General features: G+C 41.7%; 1 protein-coding gene across 1 annotated transcript; it reads right to left on the reverse strand.

Moving 5' to 3' along the window:
* Window positions 1-3,393: 3,393 nt before the first annotated feature.
* On the reverse strand, window positions 3,394-21,466 carry HAUS2 (HAUS augmin like complex subunit 2; the record flags this gene model as incomplete). The annotated part of the gene is made up of 6 exons (XM_081112725.1): window positions 3,394-5,561; window positions 8,016-8,124; window positions 10,194-10,326; window positions 12,564-12,633; window positions 12,999-13,091; window positions 21,374-21,466. 6 exons carry the CDS (start codon window positions 21,464-21,466, stop codon window positions 5,403-5,405), a joined length of 657 nt encoding a protein of 218 aa, XP_080968851.1. The 3' UTR covers window positions 3,394-5,402.
* Between the last annotated feature and the right edge of the window lie 28 nt (window positions 21,467-21,494).

Raw genomic sequence — 21,494 nt, forward strand, 5'->3', positions numbered from 1 at the left:
CCACCAAACCAGGATTATATGAAATGCTGAAAGGTATCCTTTAAGAAGAGGACGAGGAAGAAAAAGGTAAAGATACAAATTATGAACAACAAATATGCATCTATCAACAAGTGAATCTAAGAATCAAGTGAATAAATAATCTGATGAACAGAATGAACTGGTGATTATAATAGAATCAGGGACATAGAAAGGGAATGGACTGACTACTCTTGGGGGGGAAAGGGGTGTGGGAGATGCGGGAAGAGACTGGACAAAAATCGTGCACCTATGGATGAAGACAGTGGGTGGGGAGTGAGGGCGGAGGGTGGGGCGGGAACTGGGAGGAGGGGAGTTATGGGGGGGGGGAAAAAGAGGAACAAATGTAATAATCTGAACAATAAAGATTTAATAAAAAAATAAATAAAATCAATAAAAAAATATTTAAAAAAAAAAAAAGTATTTGGGCTCTACCTTTCCCCCAAACCTTTTTATGGGGGGTTTCTTCCCTTTTTTAAAACGTTGGTCCTTTGGCAGGGGCGTCTATCAGTTGCCATCTAGTTTGTGTTCTTTCAGTTCCAAAACTTTATCAACATGAGCAGCATCTTTGAAAAGCACAAATCCAAATACTCTTGGTCTTCCAGTAACTAGATGTTTCCACTGTGCAGTCTCAAACTTACCCCAAATTGAGACAGTCAGATCTTTCTAGCTTGTACCCCAGCTCAAACCTCTGATAAACATTTTATTGTCCCGATTTTTGCTGGCCTGGATCTTGAACCCCTCAGCAAACTCCTCTGTGTTGCTGTACAGTTCATGTCCCCCATGGTGGGAGAATTATTGGCAGAAGGGTCCTGGCAGCAAATGCTGCAAGGAGTTGTATGGCACTGAATATTTTTGAAATTTTTTTAAAAATTGATTTTTATAGAGAGCAGAAGGTAGAGGGAGAGAGAAAAACACTGATGTGAGAATGAAACCAGGGGGCTACCTCCTGCACGTGCCCTACAGGGGATTGAGCCCAAAACCCTGGCATGTTCCCTGACCCAGAATGGAACTGGCAACCTTTCTGGTTCACAGAACAATGCCCAACCAACTGAGCCAGAGCATGTAGTGCTGGATTTAAAATAGCAGCAGAGCCCTGGCTGGTTGTTCAGTGGTTAGAGCACCTGTCCACAAACCAAAGGCCTGTGAATTCAATTCCCGGTTAAGGACACATACCTCAGTTGCAGGCTCCATCACCAGTTCAGTGGGGCTTCTGTGCAGGAGGCAACCAATCAGACCCCAATGTTTCTCTCTCTCTCTCTCTCTCTCTCTCTCTCTCTCTCTCTCCGCGCCCCCCCCCCCCCCGACTCTCCAAAAATATCAATGGAAAAAATATCCTCGGTGAAGATTTAAATAATAATAATTAAATAGCGGTGGGGGGTACCTGCTATATGTTCTCTAGGCCTTTTAGAAAACATGGAGCCCAGCTGGCATGGCTCAGTGGTTGAACGCCGACCTATGAACCAGGAGGTCACGGTTCAGTTCCAGTCAGGGCACATGCCTGGGTTGCAGGCTCGATCCCCAGTAGGGGATGTACAGGAAGCAGCTGATCAATGATTCTCTCATCACTGATGTTTCTCTCTCCCTCTCTGAAATCAATATAAATATATTAAAAAAGAAAGAAAACATGGAGCCTTGGACAGGTGGCTCAGTTAGTCAGCGTTGACCCAATATACAAAGGTTGCAGGTATGATCCCCAGTGAGGGTACATACAGGGGTCAATGAATGCAGAAATAAGTGGAACAACAAATCAATGTTTCTCTCTCCCCGCTGCTCTAAAATCAATAAATTTTTAAAAATACAGTTAATAAGTGGTAGAACCTGGATTCAAAATCAGATCTAATTCTAAAACTTTTGCTATTACTTTCCATACTTTAGTACAGCCGTGGGCAAACTATGGCCCGGGGGCCGGATCCGGCCAGTTTAAAATGAATAAAACTAAAAAAAAAAAAGACCGTACCCTTTTATGTAATGATGTTTACTTTGAATTTATATTGGTTCACACAAACACTCCATCCATGCTTTTGTTCCGGCCCTCCGGTCCAGTTTAAGAACCCATTGTGGCCCTCCAGTCAAAAAGTTTGCCCACCCCTGCTTTAGTAGCTAAAGACAAGCCCCGTCTCTTTATTTATGGATTGATTTTAGGGAGGCAGAGGGACAGAAACATTCATTGGTTGATTCTTGTGTGTGCCCTGACCAGGTATTGAACCTGCAACCTTGGCATAGCTGGATGGTGCTCTAACCAGCTGAGCTACCTGACCAGGGCTAAGCCCTGTCTCTTATGTCTCCTGAACTTGGGGGGTGGAGATAGAAAAATATAAGATTAAGATGAATCTGGGGGAACAGCCAATTTAGATCGCTGATATCGTGTTCCATGATCCGCACCTATTTCCAGGTATTCTATAGAAAGCCTTCTAGCCAGCAAAGTTTTTCAAGTAAATTCTCATTAACCAAGGTCAATTCTGATGTCCTACAAAAGCTAAGATGCAGAAAAGATGCTACATAAATTTTTATTAGCAACTACTGATCAAAGATTAGCATGTATTGCCATCTTGAGGTAAACTGATTTTTGATAAGTGTATTCAGACCCTTGAAATGTAATTTTACTTCAACTTTTAGAAATAGCTTTCACTTTTTCTAGGCTTCCACATCAAGAAAATTAAGTGGTTCAAGGTCTCAAATAAGTTTTTTCCAACATGGCGGTGATTAAGTGGAAGCTACACTGACACTCTCCCTCCCAGGACCAAACTGGAATTATAACTATATAGAAAAACCATCCTGAATAATCACCTGAAGACCAGCTGGAGAGAACCCTTATAACCAAGGATGGAAAGAGGAGACTGCATAGAGACTTGTAGAAGTGCAGAAGCACGAGAGGGCTGGCTGGGCTCTCACAGGCAGTAGCTGAAGTTCCAGAAGATATCTCAGCTGTGCGGGGTTAAGATTTGAGAGGATAACAGGGGTCTGGCAGTCCTATTTCAGAGGAAGTAGTAAAATATGAAAAGTGTTAGAAAGACCAGGCAGCAGCACAATTCCTCCAGAATAGTCCTCACAAAGTGGCATCATTATTATGCTGAAAGTGAATTCACAAGTTTCACACACTTCCTGGTGTAAGTAGAAAGACAATCCAGAGCTACATTTTTAGTGTCCACAGTTCTAAGAGCTGAATAAAAACAAACAAACAAAAAATGATCAGCACTTATTGATGACAACACAGTACTAAATTAGCTTTTCTCTTTCAAGTAGACCTCAGGCTCAACTTACCTCAAGCTTTTGTGAGTCAGACAGCCTGTATGCTTATACTTTTATTGTGTAAGTTAGAGAATCTTTCCTTCCTATCACATAGAATTCAGGTAAGGGCCACACAATTTTAGTTAGAAATTAGATTTATTTTATATTTTGCAAAAGACATGACATATGTATCACCTTTATTATAAATGATATAGTTTATGTACAGGGTGGGGCAAACTAGGTTTACAATTGGGAGTATGCAAAAGTTTATTTTATTTTTATAAAAAGCAGACCTGAACAGATTTCTGATGAAATACAACTGAAAGTTTTACTTACGTGCTAGGCGATGTTATGACCTGTTTTATATCCCATTTGTAAAAGTCAGAAAAGTAGGCTTCAAAAGATCACTGGTTGTTTTAGTAGGGTATATTTTGGCAATGATCCTGTTTCCTTATGAACAACTACTTTATTCATCCACTGTGAAGAGTGTGATGAATATAAGGATCGGTCAACCCCCGTGATACAGAGAATGTAACAGTATAAAAATAACGACCCAATGTGAGTAGACGAGGAATCAACTGCAACTTTTTGGTGCATGGGATGATGCCCAACCCACTGTACCACACCAGCCAAGGCTGATGCACACATTTATAAAGCAAAAGAGAACCCCACATCTAAAAATAAGCCAGGCATAGTTATAGTACTGACACAAATGAGTACATCCTGAGGCTTAGTATTAGTAAATCTTAATATACCACTTCCTTTTATATGCATAATAATCTCAGATAGGTAAAATATCTAAGTACCTCATAACGTAAACCTCTAAAAGATCTGCCATAATGTGCCTTTCTCTTTGACTCTTTCTAAGGCTGCCAGTGAACACCCTCAAGAATTGCTCAATATGTCAGTGTCACTACCCAGGTTTGATGACATGTTTGGAGGATTCACAGGACTCAGCATATCACTGTTTTCATGGCTATGATTTATTACAGTAAAAACATAAAATCAAAAGAGCAAAGGGAAAAGGTATACGGGACACAGCCTGGGGTAAACCAGGCACAGATAGCTTCCAGAGTCCTCTGCCAGTAGAAGTTACGCAGGATGTGCTTAATTTCCTCAGCACCTGAGTTGTGACATTGTGCAATGTCTACTATGAAAGAGATGCCAGGCTCAGACTTATTTCTGCAGGCTAGTCACACAGGTACCTTCTGCCTAGCATGTACCAAAATTTTGGACTTCCAGAAAGAAAGCAGGTGTTCAGCACAAACCACACTGTACAAACAGCTTCATCAGAGGACAACTCTTATTATTGAGAGTGGAGGGAAACCTCTTGAAATTTAAGTTCCCAGACACCAGCAAAGGACCCACCTTGCAAGCAAGCCTTACAAAAGATAGTATGTTACTATTTTTTGCACATTTAGTGACAATCTCATAGGAATAATCAACATATATTTAGATTCAAGACTCTTCTAATTCAGAAACAAGCATTAAAAAAAAAGACATATAGAGTCTGCTGCCTGAAATCTAGATAATATGTTAATAAACTGCCACAGTTATACTTGATCTTCATAAATTTTATTCAAAAGTGGAGAAAATATATGAAAAACAGCCTTAGCCAGTTTGGCACAGTGGATAGAGCATTGGCCATTGGCCCGCAGACTAAAGGATCCCGGGTTCAATTCTGGTCAAAGGCACATACCTCAGTTGCGGGCTTGATCCCCGGCCCTGGTCAAGGCATGTACAGGAAGCAATCAATCGCTGTGTTTCTCTAACATCCATGTTTCTCTCTGTCTCTCCCCCTCCCTTCTACTCTCACTAAAAAATCAATGGAAAAATATTCTCAGGTGAGGATTAGCAAAAAAAAAAAAAAAAAATGTGTGTGTGTGCATGTGCACACACACACATATGAAAAACGAAGGAAAATTTAATTTGCTCTTAATGAACTTGGAATTTTAGTACTCTAACATAGAGAGGGCTCTTTCAGTATTGCTAGCAGCAAAGCCTATAAATACCCATGTTATCATTGACTAGAAATGGACTTCACACGACTACATACAATTAAGCAAAAAGAAATCATTTTTGCTTAATTGAACCAGTTGTATCATTTGGCATTAATAGTTTGGACATAAACTTTAGAAGTAAAGATAAAGAAGGTGTTATGGTGTTACAATACATTTGTGAAGATAATTTTCTTCAGCTAATATTTTGGGGATACAAGAGGAAATTTCCTTTTGTTGTTCTCGCCACTTGAGTATATTCTCTGCCAGTTCTTCTGTCTCAGTCACCAAAATATCCATCTTGGCTAAAGCCTTGCTCTGTAACATTTGAAAGAAGGGGAAAATAGGAGAGAAATTATGCCTGTCATTAGTATGTCATTACTATATCACAAATGGTTATGATTCCAGCCCCTGAATACAAAGGTGCCTTAAATTTGTGCTCTCCCACTTCTTACAGACACGCTTTTTCTTCAAGTCACCTCTCCTGTCTTCAATTATCACCTCGATGCAGATGACCTTCAATCTATATTGTCAAACCTAATCTCCTTCCTAAAATTCAGACCCATGTTTCAATCTGCTGGAAAACTCCATCTGGATATACATTCAATCTCAATTTAACTACAATTCAACAAGGGTTGAACGTTTACTATCTATGCAAGACATAACAAAAAACAAACCCATTAACGTCTTTAATTTTTTGCTCCTACTCACCCTCAAGTCAGCAAGAATAGAAATTTCATTTCTTTGGATGTGTTCCAAAAAGTAGCCGTATTCTAGAAATTAGACCTTCAAAATATAAAAATCTACACAATCCTTTGTATTCCTCAGCTTTAAATCTTTTATCTGGCCCTAACCGGTTTGGCTCAGTGGATAGAGCGTCAGCCTGCGGAATGAAGGGTCCCGGGTTCGATTCCAGTCAAGGGCATGTACCTTGGTTGCGGGCACATTCTCAGTGGGAGGTGTGCAGGGGGCAACTGATTGATGTTTCTAACTCTCTGTCCCTCTCCCTTCCTCTCTGTAAAAAAATCAATAAAATATATTAAAAAAAATCTTTTATCTGAATAACTTATTTATTCTCCAAGTTTCTTTGCCTAGTCCTGTGGTCAGCAAACCATGGCTCGCGAGCCACATGTGGCTCTTTGGCCCCTTGAGTGTGGCTCTTCCACAAAATACCACGTGCGGGTGTGCGCATACAGTGCGATTGAAACTTCGTGGCCCATGCGCAGAAGTCAGTATTTTGTGGAAGAGCCACACTCAAGGGGCCAAAGAGCCGCATGTGGCTCGCGAGCCACGGTTTGCCGAGCCGCAGTTTGCTGACCGCTGGCCTAGTCCTCTAACACAGTTTATCAAACTTTAATGTGCATAGGAATCACCTGAGGAATTTGTTAAATAAACTGTAGATTCAGATCGTGAAGGTATAAGGTGAATGAAATCTACAATTCTGCATTTCTAACAGGCTTCCAGGTGATGCTTACGCTGATGTTTTCTGCCCACACTGAGTGGCAAGGCTCAGTCCACTCTATTTAATATTTTCTCCATTATTAAAGTACAGTTCTGATCAAGTTACTCCTCTGTGCCTTTTTTTTAAATATATTTTATTGATTTTTTTCAGAGAGGAAGGGAGAAGGAGAGAGATAGAGAGTTAGAAACACCGATGAGAGAGAAACTTCGATTCAGCTGCCTCCTGCACAATCCCTATTGAGGATGTGCCCGCAACCAAGGTACATGCCTTTGGCCGGAATCGAACCTGGGACCCTTCAGTCCGTAAGCCGACGTTCTATCCACTGAGCCAAACCAGTCAGGGCTCCTCTGTGCATTTCTCTAAAAATCAAAAATTCAATAGTTCCCCAGTACTCATAGACAGTCAAGTCTAAACTTCTCAGTCTCAAGGCATTCCACAACTAACCCTGAGTTAACTTCCCTCTCAATACCCTTAAGTGTCATCCAAAGTGGAGTACCATTCTTCCCTCAAGCTACTGTGCTCCTCTAATTTTCTTTCTTTTTTAAATTTTTATTTACTGATTTTTAGAGAAGAAGGGAGATAGTGAGGGAGGAAGGAAGAGAGAGAGAGAGGAATACTGATTTGTTGTTCCACTTATGTATTCACTGACTGACTTTCTTGTATGTACCCTAACCAGGGATTGAGCCACTCAGCCAGAAGCCGGGATCACGGCTGGTGAGTGCAGTGGTGGTGGCAGAAGCCTTTCCCGCCTCCACGACAGGCGGACATCCCTCGAGGGGTCCCAGACTGCAAGAGGGCACAGGCTGGGCTGAGGGGATTCCCCCCCCCCAGCACCAGCCCCGCCCAGTGCACAAATGTCATGCACCGGGCCTCTAGTACTGGAATAAGAGAATGTAAAATGACTTTTAAATAAAAATAATATAAGAAAAGAAATAGCATTTTGATTTTATAAAATAAATCACTCATATTAAGCATCAAAAAAATTAAACAAGTAGGTCAGACATTTGAGATTCTAGTATAAAACAGAACTAAAGAAAGCTAAAAGTGCCCTAGCCAGTGTGGCTCAGTGGATAGAGCATCAGCCTGTGGACTGAAGGGTCCCGGGTTCGATTCTGATCAGGGCACATGCCCGGGGTTGGGGGTTCGATCCTCAGTAGGGGGTGTGCAGGAGGCAGATCAGTGATTCTTTCTCATTGATGTTTCTAGCTCTCTCTCCCTCTCCTTTCCTCTCTGAAATCAATTTAAAAAAATAGCTAAAAGTAATGTGAAAGGAGTTGATGAGGTACTTAAATGCTATTGTTAATACTCACCATTCTCTTTAGATTTGCATCTAAATGAGGAATATTTCTAATTGTTTCAAGGTGGGTTTCTAATCTCTCAATAAAAGTCACTGCCAACTCCAGCAAATGTACCATGTATCTGAAAGAGGGAGGGAAAAAGTCAATTATTATTTTGTTTTAGTGTAGTTATTTTGTATTCTCCTTTCCCCCTTTTAATTAGGACTTTCAATATGATATAAAATAATTACAATCAACCCAATGGGCCAATTATAACCTTTCTGCATTCATGGAACTATCAGTGATAAAGCCATTTCAAAATACTAATTCTCAATCATGAGCGAAGACAATAAGGACAAATGTGTTTCACTGAAATGGCCTACAAATAAAACTAGTTTGAATCTGTGCATTTACAAAATGCTTTAAAATAATTATTCAGTTCTTCTAATATATATAATGTACAATATGTACATTAATGGTATTTTACTGTACTGAATAGATACTGAATAAATCCACAAGAATGGGATTTGTATATCTATTATATTACCGTAAGATAAAAAAAATCTGATACTCAAGAGAAGATACTGATTTGTTCAGGGTCAGTTAGTGAGCACTGGTGGAGAAAGTTAGCAATCAGATTTCTGCTTCTTTACTTTATTATTAATAATAACTTACACCTTCAATTTGGTACTTGCAATACTCCCATGAGGAAGTAAGGAACAGAAAGCATCTATGGATTGGGAAACTGATGCAAAAAATTTAAATCATTTGTCCAAGTCTTTGAGGCATATAAACAACAGAGATGAGACCAGAACTCAGTTTTTCCCCCCTCCTTTAGCTGACATTGTTTTCATCTGTCCCTGCTTAAACTCTCCCAACAGAATTTGTATATATAGTGTGGGGCAAAAGTAGGTTTACAGTTGTTCGTATGGAAAATAATACAACCTATATATATAAAACCATAATATGCAAATAGACCAAACAGCAGAACAACCAATCGCTAAGAGGTGTGCTGACCACCAGGAGGTGCGCACAGAACATGGCGAGCATCGGCCGCAGCGGGATGGTGGAGGTAAGCGGGGGCACCAAACCAAGGCGGGGCGCCGGTCGCTGTCATTGGAGTGAGCCTCTGGTGGTTACTGAAAATTCTTTGCTCCTGTGCCGCAGCCCCACCTGGTGCTCTTACCTGCTGCTGGTGCTGGCCCTGCTCACACCTGCTGCCAGCCCCGATCGTCCTTTAGGGTTTCTCCACCTCCACCTGCTCCTGAGGGGCGATCGGGGCCGGCAGCCACCTCTTGCACCTGCTGCTGGCAATGGCCCTATTCACATCCACTGCTAGCACTGGAGCCGCTGCTCACACCCACTGCCAGCGCCGGTACCGCTTGCACCTGCAGCCGGTGCCTGAGCCACTGCTTGCACCCGCTGCTGGAGTCTAGCACCAGTCCCAATCACTCAGCACCATCAGCAGGTGTGAGTGGCGGCTGCCAGCCCTGATCGCCTGAGGGTTTCTCCACCTTCTCCTGCTCCTGAGGGGCGACTGGGACAGCAGCCACCACTTGCATACCGCTGATGGTGCCAGCCCCAATCGCTCTGCGCCATCAGCCGGTGTGAGCAGGGCCAGCACCATCTGCGCCTGGGAGCGTGAGCGGGGCTGCCAGCAGACAGGGGACTGGGGGCCGCAGTGGGAGTGGCCGGGCAGAGGTGCAGAGGATGGGCTGAGACCTGCCCCTGTGCCCACCACAGCCTCATGGCCCACAGGTCCTTTCAAGGTGCATGAATTCGTGCACTGGGCCCCTAGTAATAAATAATAATACAAGAATGAACTCTGTTTCCCATACTCACAATTGTAATCCTATTCTTGCCCCACCCTACATAGGCAACATTAATGCAACAAAAACTTTACTTCATAGAAAGCAGTCGATATATAATAAACATGATTTTACCCAATTCACTCTATGTTATGGATCTAATTTCTATCATTAAAATCATTATTTATAATTCCCAAAACACTATGAACAAAGGAATACCTTTCTTTTCACCATAACTATACTTTTAAAGCCAAGGATTTTCTTTCTGGTTTAATGTATCAGCATTAATAATGTTAACAGATATAATCACTAATATATTATTCAATGAATTATGCTATGAAAAAACTAGTTTAAACTACTTTCAGGAAATGTGTAACTGCTTATGTCTACTTTTTAGTCTAACCTGTGATAAACTGCTTCAATAGGCAGGTTTTCCTGGCACATGGGTTTCAACAGTCTTTGCCTGAGGGACCTCTTCTCTTTTAGCACTGCTTCCAAATGATTATTCATGCTTTGCAGAGTTTGACACTTTTGAGCTACACAAACCAAAAATAGTAATTATAGTTAGCAATAAGACAAAGAAACATTTTTGTTGTTGTTAATCCTCACTCAAGGATATTTTTTCCATTGATTTTTAGAGAAAATGGAAAGGAAGGGAGGAGGGAGAGAAAATGAGAGACATCAAACGGTTGCCTCCCGCACATTCCCTGACTGGCGCCTGGGATCAAGCCTGCAACCCAGGTATGTGCCCTTGACCAGGAATAGAACCTGCAACCCTTGAGTAAGACGGTTGGTGCTCTAACCACTTAGCACACTGACCAGAGCAGGACAAGTAAATTTTTTTTTTTAATATATTTTATTGATTTTTTACAGAGAGGAAGGGAGAGAGATAGTCAGAAACATCGATCAGCCGCCTCCTGCACATCTCCCACTGGGGGTGTGCCCGCAACCCAGGTACATGCCCTTGACCGGAATCGAACCTGGGACCTTTCAGTCCGCAGGCCGACGCTCTATCCACTGAGCCAAACCGGTTTTGGCGGACAAGTAAATTTTGAAATCACTAATAAATTCTTCTTTGCTTTGGTTTGATACAGCCAAAATTATCTCACCATTGCTCTCCTAAATATCTCCCCTTTGCTATTCCTAATATCCAATATCAATTTCATTTTATTTTTCCTATTGACAACCCACTGCTAAATCCTGTGTTTTTCAACTCTACTTCTAGTTCAGTTTTTATAGCCAGTGCCACATTCTTCAAATAACATCTCTTTTCCCATCTCTGCCTCTAATACTCTACACAAACATTAAAAAACAAATATTTGTCTTATAAGCTATTTCTGATCATTTCAATATTCGCTCTAGAATTCAGTTAATGGCCTCTTCTTTTAAATTTTTAAAAATATGTATTTTATTGATTTTTTACAGAGAGGAAGGGAAGGGATAGAGAGTTAGAAACATCGATGAGAGAGAAACATTGATCAGCTGCCTCCTGAACACCTCCCACTGGGGATGTGCCCGCAACCAAGGTACATGCCCTTGACTGGAATCGAACCTGGGACCCTTCAGTCCCCAGGCCGACGCTCTATCCACTGAGCCAAACCGGCCAGGGCTAAATTTTATTTATCTTATTTATTTTTTTGTGTGTTAATCCTCACCTGAAGGTATTTTTTCCATTGATTTTTAGAGAGAGTGGGAGAGAGAGGGAGAGACACACACAGAGAGAGAGAAGCATTGATGTGAGAGACACATGGACTGGTTGCCTCCTGCACCCGCCCCAACTGGCACCAGGGATCCCGCCTGCAACTGAGTTACGTGCTCTTGACCAGAATCGAACCCATGACCCTTCAGTCCTCGGGCTGACACTCTAATCACTGAGCGAAAACAGCTAGGACTTAAATTTTTAACTTTCAAACTTAGAGAAAAGTTTCAAGAATAGTTTATTGAGCCCTTACCAGTTTGGCTCAGTGGATAGAGTGTTGGCCTGCAGACTGAAGGATCCCAGGTTCGATTCCGGTCAAGGGCATGTACGTTGGTTGCAGGCACATTCCCAGTAGGGGGTGTGCAGGAGGCAGCTGATCGATGTTTCTCTCATTGATGTTTCTAATTCTCTATCCCTCTCCCTTCCTCTCTGTAAAAAATCAATAAAATATACTAAAAAAAAAAAAATAGTTCATTGAACTCCCATATACATTTTACCTAGACTCACTAACTGATAACACTTGGCTACAGCCTCTCTTTCCCTTTCTCTCCACACCCTTACAAATATTTTTGCTGACCCATTTGAGAGTAAGTTGCAGATATCATGACCTTTTACCTCTAAAATGTCAGCATATATTTCCCATCTCTTATATAACCACAAGTATCAAATTCAGAAAATTTAACATTGCCACAATATTTAACACAGCTCTTATTCAAATATCACCAAGTAGCCCAATAATGTCCTTGACAGCAAAAAAAGTTTTCTAATCAAGTATTCACTCTATGAACACACTGTGATTTAGCTGTCAAGTCCCTGAAAAGTTTCTCAGCCTTTTTTTGGTTTTTCAAGTTCTCCTAATTTTGAGGAGCTCCTACCTTGGTCACTTTTTATGGAATTTGCACTAGGCAAGCCAACAGGACTTTTGTTTGAACAAAGAAATAGAAAACTTTGTTAGCTTTGGGGCAATACCTGAAAAAAATAATGATATATCATAATGCCTGCTGCTTATTTAAGGTAATCCAAGAAAAAGTTGAAATTCCAATAATTACCCACCCATTTAACCAAACCACTTACCCAAAAAAGAAGGATGAACAATGTCTGCTGTATCTTTTTCTAGTTTTAGAAGTTCAATTTCCAGGTTTTTCTGCATTAGGAACAAAAATAATATTTACCTCACTCAGAAAAGAGCCTGATTAAAGGATAATCTGTGATAAAAACAGACTTTATCCAGGAATATTTAGGGGGAGGAAGGTGGAGGATTTGTTATGAGAGCTCAGGTGATTCACTGAAGCTTTTCACATTGGTGTGCAAGCCCTGTTGCTGCTTCTGCTACTACTTCCAACTACTGCTGTTACTATTACAATTTCATTAACAGGAAACTACGTAAGTAAACACCTACCCAGTTAAGTACTACAAACTGTTCTAAGTGCAAGAGAATTGCTGTTGGGAACAATTAAGATTTGTTTTCCTGTGCTAGAAGTAAAAAGTAAAAAGTTTAACATAATTTACCTGATTGATTTCAGCTTGAATATTTGTGATCTGCTGTAGCCTGGAGAAGTTCACAAAGCAAGGAGTTGATTTCTTAGATATATCTAATATCTCCTAATGGAAAGTAAACAGAGAAAACAGCAACATGTCACAAAAAATTTCTATGTGCATTGGAAAAGCATGCCCATGGGTCTAAAACATAAGCATATATTACGTCCATCACTGCCCCTAAAAAAAATGCAATACAGAGTACAACAGTAACAATGTTTACTTCCTGTTTTTAAAACCTCCATATCACAAATCATTTGCCCAAATATTTAAAAAATAAGAAAAACAAATGACTTAATCACTTTGTACTATTTCCTAAAATACAAGGCACAATAGATTTGCATTACTGAGAGTTTATTATGAGATTTTAAGGTTGAGGTTGTTGGAGAAATACTCCTATACAAATGACTAAGACCTAGTATCTCTGACCTTCTTGGGGCTAAAATCAAACATTTCCTCCACCCCTGTCCCCATGGAGTCATTTATCAGATTCATTAAATGACCTCAATTGCTACAAATCATTCATACTATTTCTTTTCACATTCTTGCTCTCTTAGGTAAAGGAATGTTTGCCCAGGCATAATTACTTTTCTAAAAAGACTACCCCCTCCTTTTTATCCTTTCATTCTATGTTAGACTGCCTCCTTAAACTGCCGGTTCTCTCACAATAAGAATATTATCTTGTTCATCTCTTGGCTTCATCCATCAGTTTCTGTATCTTCTTCTGCTTTTCTAGAAAGTTAGCAGAGGAAAGAACTTTACAGATCATATAGGATAGGGGTTAGGAAACTATAGCCCATGAGCTAAATGCAACCCACTGCCTGTCTTTGTACAGCCCATGAGCTAAGAATGGTTTTTATATTTTTCAGTTGTTGGGGGGAAAATCAAAAGAAAAGTAATTCTTTTGTGGCTTATAACTTCAAATTTTAGAGTCCAGAAATAAAGTTTTATTGGAACTCAACTTCTCTCATTTAATTATTATCTATGGCTACTTTCAGGCTGAAACAGCCCAGTTGCAACCATATAGAATGAAAATCCTCAAATATTTGCTCTCTGGCCCTTCATAGCAAAAGCTTGCTGACTGGTAATAATCAATAAATCAAGATATTTATTGAGATAGGAAGTGGAAGACTCAAGAATGAATAAAAAGCCTAGCTGGTGTAGCTCAGTGGAGAAGCACTGACCTATGAACCAGGAGGTCACAGTTCGATTCCAGTCAGGGCACATGCCTGGGTTTCCAGCTTGATCCTCTCAGTGTGGGGCGTGCAGAAGGCAGCTGATCAATGACTGTCTCATTATTGATGTTTCTCTCTCTCTCTCTCCATTCCTCTCTGAAATTAAAAAAAAAAAAAGAATAAAATGAGCTCTCTACCATTAATAAGTTCCTGACAGATGGAAAGGAAAAAGTATTCTAGATAAAAAGACTTAACATTATAAATCCTCAATAACTGTGTTAGTACTAACATATATAGGGTGTCCCAAAAAAATATATACACACACTTTGAATAATTATATAGGCAGTGTTTATTAAAATACATTTCATTTTCAAAATTGAGCCATCAGCTATTACACTATGTATACATATCTTTTGGACACCCTGTATGTTCTTCTGTGATTATGCAGAAAACTACATCTCCAAATTAATCTTCACTTTTAAAAAAAAAATATATTTGATTTTTTTTTTTTACAGAGAGGAAGGGAGAGGGATAGAGAGTTAGAAACATCAATGAGAGAGAAACATCGATCAGCTGCCTCCTGCACACTCCCCAATGGGTATGTGCCTGCAACTAAGGTACATGTCCTTGACCGGAATTGAACCTGGGACCTTCCAGTCCCCAGGCCGATGCTCTATCCACTGAGCCAAACCGGCCAGGGCTAATCTTCACTTTTGACATACAGGGTGTCCCCTCAAAAATGTATACACACTTTAACAGCTGATAACTCACTCAATTTTCACTCCTTTTCAGTTTTAACTAATTTGAAATAATGGGTGAGGCCAGACTAAGCTTTGAACAAAGAAAATTTACCCTAAAGTGCCACTAGACTTTTTTTTATGGAGACCCATAAAAGATAAAGTTTACAGTACAAAACTGGCAACAGTCAATGAGTTGAGGGCACACAAATACCAAACAAAATGATTCTTGATATTGCGATTTCACCGCTTTGCATTATCAGCAGTACTTGGACCAGAATGGTCATCAGTTTGAAAACAGGCACTGACAAAAAAAAATTACTCATTTCTGTAGATTCTTTTAAATTTTGAAAATGAACTGACTTTATAATCATTCAAAGTGTGTACACATTTTTTTAGGACACCATGTATAACACACATAGAAATGTAAGTGCGGGTAGTATCTATATATATAAAAGGCTAAATGACCGACCGTCCGACTGGCACATACAACATGCATTGGCAATCTACACTAATAAAAGACAAACATGCAAATTGACTGTACCTTCGCTATGCCTTAAGCCACGCCCACCAGCCAATCAGAGCAACTATACGCAAATTAACCCAACCAAGATGACAGCTGGCAGCTACGGAGCTGGAGCAAGCAGGAGGCTTGGTTGCCCCAGTGATGGAGGAAGCCAAGCTTCCCGCCTGCCACGGCCGACTCTGAGCTCCACTCAAGGCAACAAAGTTTCAATTATAGAAGATAAATAAACCCCAGATACCTGCTTCCAGCCGGCCGTGGCCACGGAGCTAGAGCAAGCAGGAGGCTTGGGTTGCCCCTGGCAATGGAGGAAGCCGAGCTTCCTGCCCACCCTGGCCGGCTCTGAGCTCCACTCAAGGTTGCAAAGTTTCAATTACAGAAGGTAAATAAATCCCAGAAGAAAAAAAGGAGAGGCTGGGAGTTTCCGTCGCTGGGGGGCTTGGCCAGCCAGAAAACGGCCCTCAGCCCCTCACCCAGACTGGCCAGGCACCCCAGTGGGAACCCCCCCACCCTAAAGGGGGTGTGGCCAGCCTGAAAACAGCCATCAGCTCCTCACCCAGGCTGGCCAAACCTCCATGGGGTGAGGGTCCCCACTAGAGGGGGCTTGACCAGCCTGCAAACAGCCATCAGCCCCTCACCCAGGATGGCCAGGCACCCCAGTGGGGACTCCCACCCTGAAGGGGGTGTGACCAGCCTGCAAACACCCATCAGCCCCTCACCCAGGCTGGCCAGGCATCCCAGTGGGGACCCCGACACTGAAGGGGGTGTGACTAGCCTGTAAACACCCATCAGCCCCTCACCCAGGCTGGCTAGGCACCCCAACGGGACCCCCACCCTGATCCAGGACACCCTTCAGGGCAAACTAGTTGGCCCCCACCTGTGCACCAGGCCTCTATTCTATATAAAAAAAGGGTAATATGCAAATTGACCCTAACAGAAGAATGACTGGTCACTATGATATACAATGACCACCAGGGGGCAGATCCTCAATGCAGGAGCTGTTCACCAGTGGTTAGTGCACTCCCACAGTGGGAGCTCTGCTCAGCCACAAGCCAGGCTGATGCTTGCCAGCACAGCGGTGGAAGCCTCTCCCGCCACCTCAGCAGCACTAAGGATGTCCGATTGCAGCATAGGTCTGCTCCCTGCTGGTAAGTGGACATCCCCTGAGGGCTGCTGGACTGCCAGAGGGGTGTCTGACTGCCAGCTTGGGCCCGATCCCCCAGGGAGCGGGCCTAAGTCAGCAGGTGGACATCCTCCAAGGGGTCCCAGACTGCAAGAGGACATAGGCCAGGCTGAGGGATCCCCCCCACCCAGGTGCACAAATTTTTGTGCACCAGGCCTCTAGTCCTATAATAAAAGGCTAATATGCAAATTGTCCCCTCTACCAAGAGTTCGACCAGGAGGCAGGGCCGGCTGGCCAACCACCCACAGCCCCTCCCCCTGGCCAGTCCGCCCCTCCATCCTCCCCTCCTACCGAATAGGCAGGCAAGCCGGATCCCATCCATGCATGAATTCATGCACCGGGCCTCTAGTGAAAAATAAAACTAAAGGGATTGGGGGAAGAAGGAATGGGGAGTGACATCTTAATGAGTAGGGGATTTCCATTGGGGAATGATAAAGAATAGTTTTGAAAATAGTTTCACAGCATTGTGACTGTACTTCATGCCACTGAGTTGTACACTTTAAGATGGTTAACATGGCAAATTCTATGTTATGTGCATTTTATTAGAATATAAAACACTCTGGTAACTAGGCAACAATATGAAACAAACAAAAAACCTAGTGGAGGAGTGAAGATTGGATATTTAGATAAGAGGCTATTATAGCATTTCAGGTGAGATGACAATGTGGAATAGGTGTAGCAGTTAAAAAGGAAAGCGGGCAGAGATATGAATCCCTGGGAAGACGGAATTGACAAGTCCTAGTTGATATGGGTAATGAGGGATAAAGTCAAGTTAATACTGACTCCAAGGATCCTGCTTCAGGTGACTGAACAGATAGCTAGCCATTCACTGAGGTAGGTAACAAGATATTTTACTGATGGCAAAAATTGAAAATTGCGAAGGTTAAACATTAGTTCAACTTCACACTGTCAGAGTGCATCAGGGCTGAAATGAGAACCATCATATACACTACATTTCTATCATAGCCTCTTTCCTTTCTGCTCTCTCTTAGGTAGAAGTAAATGAAAAGTAAAATATCTCCCATTTCTCATTGTAACCTACTCACTCTCTGGTATCTTTCTATCTCTCCATATGTATACACTAATCTTAGTTGTTCACTTGCAAACTAATAAACTGTTGGGTTCAACAACAGGGTAATGGAGCTTAGCCAAGAACTTGTGATAGAAACCAGAGGGAAAATAAGAATCTTTAAGAAAGGAAGAGCCAAAAAAAAAAGATAGGCATTAAAAAACAGCCAAATTACTCTAGTAAACAGAAATTCTATTTGATGATTGTGAATAAACCCTAAAATATATATATTAGAAAATAGTAGATTTTGGGTGTTTGGTAGATCCAGATCCTTATCTTATACATTGCCAGTAGAGGGAGCTTTAATCAAGATACCATGACTAACGCAAACTTGCCTGAAAAATATCTAGAACAAGCATGTCAAACTCAAAGGCTAACATGGGCCTAATAAACAAGGTTTAAGTTTATGTGGGCCACAAAAAAAAAAGCTTCAATTTTTGTAGAAACGTAGGTTTATTTCGATGAATACAAAGGGCTGAAATAAATGAGTAATCCTTAACATAAAATAATAGAACATGCTAATAAAACTTAATATTTTTTCTTGAACAGTAACTTACCAGACACTGAATAACTGCACAAATTAATAAACATAACGCAAATAAACCTATTTTTCTTGTTCTCCAAAAGTGAAATATTTCCTGTTGCACACACCAAACAAGTCAGTCCAAGACTAATGACGTGGCAATCATCAGCTACTAAAATATTCGCTGTTAGTATTAGTGGAGAGAAATGGTGCACCTGCGCATAAGGCACTTAAGGGAAATAAATGCAACACGATTATAGTAATCAGTCATTAGCGAACGTTGTAGTTCATTATTAGTAATTATGTATAACAGGATATTGTAAAAATTAAGTTACAAAATTTTTATTAAAACCTTTTCTTAAATACTGTTATACTGATTGGGCCGCAAAAATATTCGTTGTGGGCCACGAGTTTGACATGCTTGATCTAGAATGTAAGGCCACTAAAGCATAAAAGAAAGCAAATACCCCATATTATTCAACAGACAGTTAATCCTACCTTTCTTTCACTAAATCGTTCTCCAATGAATAGATCAAAACTCAACAAGCTATGTATGTTTTCTAGAAGAATTGTATCACAACAATTTTAAGCATTACTCTTAATTTTTAATGCACATGGAATGATGTGTGCACTTAAGAAATGGACTGTTTAAAGGGATCATGTAATGTATCATTTTGAAAGAACCTATGCTAAACCCTTCTAATTAAAGTAGGTTTTCATATGCAAAGTTTGCTTAAAGTAAAATCATGCTACAAATCTGTAATGTTCTTCATTGGGATTGGCAGTGCGGTAAGACTGTAAGATGGTCTTATGGAGCTATGGATTGGCAGAACTTACCTAGGCAAAACTGTCTAATTCGTGTTACTTGAAGGACACTAGGAAGATCCTCCCCAAAACCACCACTACACCAACAAACAGCTCACCCATCAATGCCTAAAATCCTCTCACCGGAGACTTAATCCTTTAGTTTAGGTGTTTCTTACCTTCTGTCAGTAGCTCTACATGGATAAGTCCTAAATGTCTTATAGAATGGGTTTATTAAATTACTTTGTTACAGAACTGGTAACAGGTGAGAGTGCTAGGCAATTTGGTAGGAAGAAAACACAGGAGAGAAGCCAGGAAGGCAAGAACTGGTGAGTGGTGTAGTTACGTTTTACCTATTTTCCAATGTACTCAGTACTACGCCTTGTACCCCCACCACACAATCCAGAAGTTCCTGTTACTTAGGAATTCCAGTAATTTAGAAGAGTTCTTCAACAGAAGTTTAAACCTTCAAGATCAGGTCACAGCAGTATGTACCACAATTCATCTTCGCGATGCTGTCAGGAAAGGGAGGGCGCTGGGACCTAACCCGCTTCACGCGTTAAGTGGCCCTGGCACATTTCTTGGTCTCCTTAGGCCTTAGTTTCTTCTATTCTATTGTAAGGTCGTAGAATGTTCTAAGTATAAAAAGTGGTGTATTTTCCGTCAATCTTTCATCATGTTTATATTGCTAATCTCCGCAGATGATTTTACCTTTCTGTTTCCTTTCTTAGTGACATTCCTCAACTTCTTCATTCTCTAAAATTTTCTTCCTTGTTTCCCTCCATTCCGATTCCCGTGTCACTTTTGCCACTTGTGTTCCATTATTTCCTCACATCTTCCACTTCTCCCTCTATTGGCTTCTTCCCTTTGGACTATGAACACACTCTTCTTGCCAAACCTAAGACCACCCACCCCCTGGGCTAACCTCTCTGGTCGCTCCTTCTCAAAATTAGTCCCTTCCTCCATCCATGTTACGAGGTCTTTCAGGTCTTTATCACCAATACTTTTTTGAGGGGCCTTTAACGATGTGCGTTTCCCCTGGCGCTCTAGGGTACTCGGCGCCTCCCGCCCCAAACATGCTTCAATTAGCCGGTTTCCCAACCCATCACTCATTACAATCTAGAGATGGTAGCACTAGATCAGTGGCCGGAAAACTGCGGCTCTTTGGCCCCTTGAGTGTGGCTCTTCCACAAAATACCACGTACGGGCGCACGTACAGTGCGATTGAAACTTCATGGCCCATGCGCAGAAGTTGGTTTTCGGCCTGGGCGAGTCTATTTTGAAGAAGTACTGTTGATATTTGGCTCTGTTGACTAATGAGTTTGCCGACCACTGAGATAGACGAAACAAGTATACCAGACGAGTGTGGATGGGAGAGTTGGAAGGGGTCGACTCAGAGAACGTACCTCAATCAGATTGAGGACGTTTTTAGCAAAGGCCAGCTTAGGAGTACCCTAATTAAGTTAATAACAATATACCGACCTATATAGTTTAAGTTTAAAAAATTTGGCTCTCAAAAGAAATTTCAATCGTTGCACTGTTGATATTTGGCTCTGTAGACTAAGGAGTTTGCCGACCACTGCACTAGATTGAAGTGTTGTATCAGATGGACAAGACGCCTTAATCAGCCAATTAGTTAGGATTCATCTTTATTTCGCGCAGGTTCAGAGCAGATTACCTCTGTCAGATTCTGAACAAACACAGGAGGGAGTATTTCCTTTTTATATCCCTCTAGTTCTTTGTGTAAGACAGCTTGTAACCTTGAATAGGTATCGTACCTAACAAACACCTGTCATATCTATACAGACAACTTGTAACTTTGAGTACCATATCATATCTATACAGACACCTGTAACCTTGGATGAACAAACATTTGGCAGAATATGTGAATTAATATCAGTATCAGTGTATCAGCCCCTTTAGATGGCTAGCTAGCAAGGTCAGACAGTTAAGCTTATCTTTCCTAGTCAAACAAAAAACAGTTATTTTACAGTCTAAAAACAACAGAGTTGACCTACAGAATAAGAGACTGTCTAAGAATAACAGAGTAGTTCAAACAGTTTTCCAAAGGCAGGATTACTATGTTTCAGAAGAAGGAGGGGAAAAAAGGCGGGAAAACCGGTCTTTATTATCTCCCACGAACAGACCTGGGATAATTCGCCTGCAGACACCCGAAACCCCATCTCGGCGAGCCGTTTGCAGAACGGTACCTGCCGTTGCCTGGAACCGGCTCGGCCGCGTCTCCTCTGGCACAGCCTCCGCCAGGACCGCTTCACAGCCTCCCTCTGTCGCCACCGGGGCACCCCCTTAATGACGCCATCGCCGCCCACCTACCTGAGCGACTGTCCCCGAGGCCACGATATGGCCCAGCAGTAGCCCGGCAGGGTTTGGCTCAGACGCCGGGTCCCCAGGGTCGGCCGCAGCCATGCCGGAGACGCACCTCCCCGAGCGGCGT

The sequence above is a fragment of the Myotis nattereri genome, assembly GCF_964212035.1.
Source record: "Myotis nattereri genome assembly, chromosome: 1".
Taxonomy (NCBI): Eukaryota; Metazoa; Chordata; class Mammalia; order Chiroptera; family Vespertilionidae; genus Myotis; species Myotis nattereri.